At 75.3% G+C, this 1101-nt stretch overlaps 1 protein-coding gene across 1 annotated transcript; it reads left to right on the plus strand.

Annotated features, from left to right (window-relative positions):
• Positions 1–458: 458 nt before the first annotated feature.
• On the plus strand, positions 459–1066 carry AURANDRAFT_69497 (hypothetical protein; the record flags this gene model as incomplete). The annotated part of the gene is made up of 1 exon (XM_009045267.1): positions 459–1066. A coding segment is annotated over one exon (608 nt), but the record flags the coding sequence as incomplete, so codon positions are not given.
• Positions 1067–1101: the final 35 nt, after the last annotated feature.

The following is a 1101-nucleotide window of genomic DNA, read 5'->3' on the forward strand; positions in this document are numbered from 1 at the left end:
GCGTCGTCGCACGCGCCGCACGGCTCGCCGTCGACCAGCGCCGTGAACGTCGTCGCCCGATGGGGCTCGACGATGTGCTCCCACTTGAGGCGGCCGTCGCCGACGAGGCCGCGCGTGGCCGTGTACTCGTTGGACACGGCGAAGTGCGCCGACGGCACGGCGGCGAGCGCCGGCTTCGGCGCGGCGTAGGCCCGGGCGCCGCCGACGACGGCGACGAAGCCGCCGACGGCGGAGAGCGCGAGCGCCGCCTTCTTCAGGGACCCGGACGTCGCCGGCGCGGCGACCGCCGGGGACGCGCCGCTGAGCGGCGCCACCTCCTCCTCGAACGCCGCCGACGTCTTGTAGTCGGCCATCGTGCGAGCGGGCAGCCCACCGAGGTCACTGATTTGGGATTCCGGGCCGATGGAGCAGCCCCCGATCCAAGCTCTCCGTCCGAAAAGGTGGGGGAGCCCTCGGCCATGCCGAAGCGCTCGTCGCAGACGACGAAATCCAAGAACCCGCTGGCGGACTTGGGCGACTTCGACTTCCACGCGCTCTGGGACGACATCAACGGCGGCGGCGCGTCCAAGGAGCCGGCGGCGCCGGCCAAGGCGGCGCCGGCCAAGGCGGCGCCGGCCAAGGCGGCGCCGGCCAAGGCGAAGCGCGCGAGCCTGGGCATCAACTCGTCGCTGCGGACCCTCTTCGGCGGCTCCGCGGACAAGGGTCCGGCGGCGGCGCCGGATCCGCCGCCGTCGGCGCGCGGCGACCCGGGCGCGCGGACCGCGGCCGAGCCCGCGGCGCGCGCCGCGGCCGACCGGCGGCCGTCGCTGGGCGTGTCGAGCTCCGTGCGGAAGCTCTTCGGCGCCCGGGAGAAGGCGCCCGACGCCGCGCCGCGGCGCGGCAGCCTGTCGTCGTCGATGAAGAACCTCTTCGAGAAGCGGCCGTCGGCGGCCGACGGCCGGCCCGCGCTGAAGCGCCGCGGCTCGTCCATGCGGCGCCGGTCGTCCATGTCGGCGCTGCTGGGCACGGACACGCTCCACCACAAGTCCCAAAAGGCCGGCCACCTGAGCGCGAACCTCATCGGCGAGTACCGCGCCATCTTCGCGGCCTGCGACACGGACG

The sequence above is a fragment of the Aureococcus anophagefferens genome (assembly GCF_000186865.1).
Source record: "Aureococcus anophagefferens unplaced genomic scaffold AURANscaffold_2012, whole genome shotgun sequence".
NCBI lineage: Eukaryota > Pelagophyceae > Pelagomonadales > Pelagomonadaceae > Aureococcus > Aureococcus anophagefferens.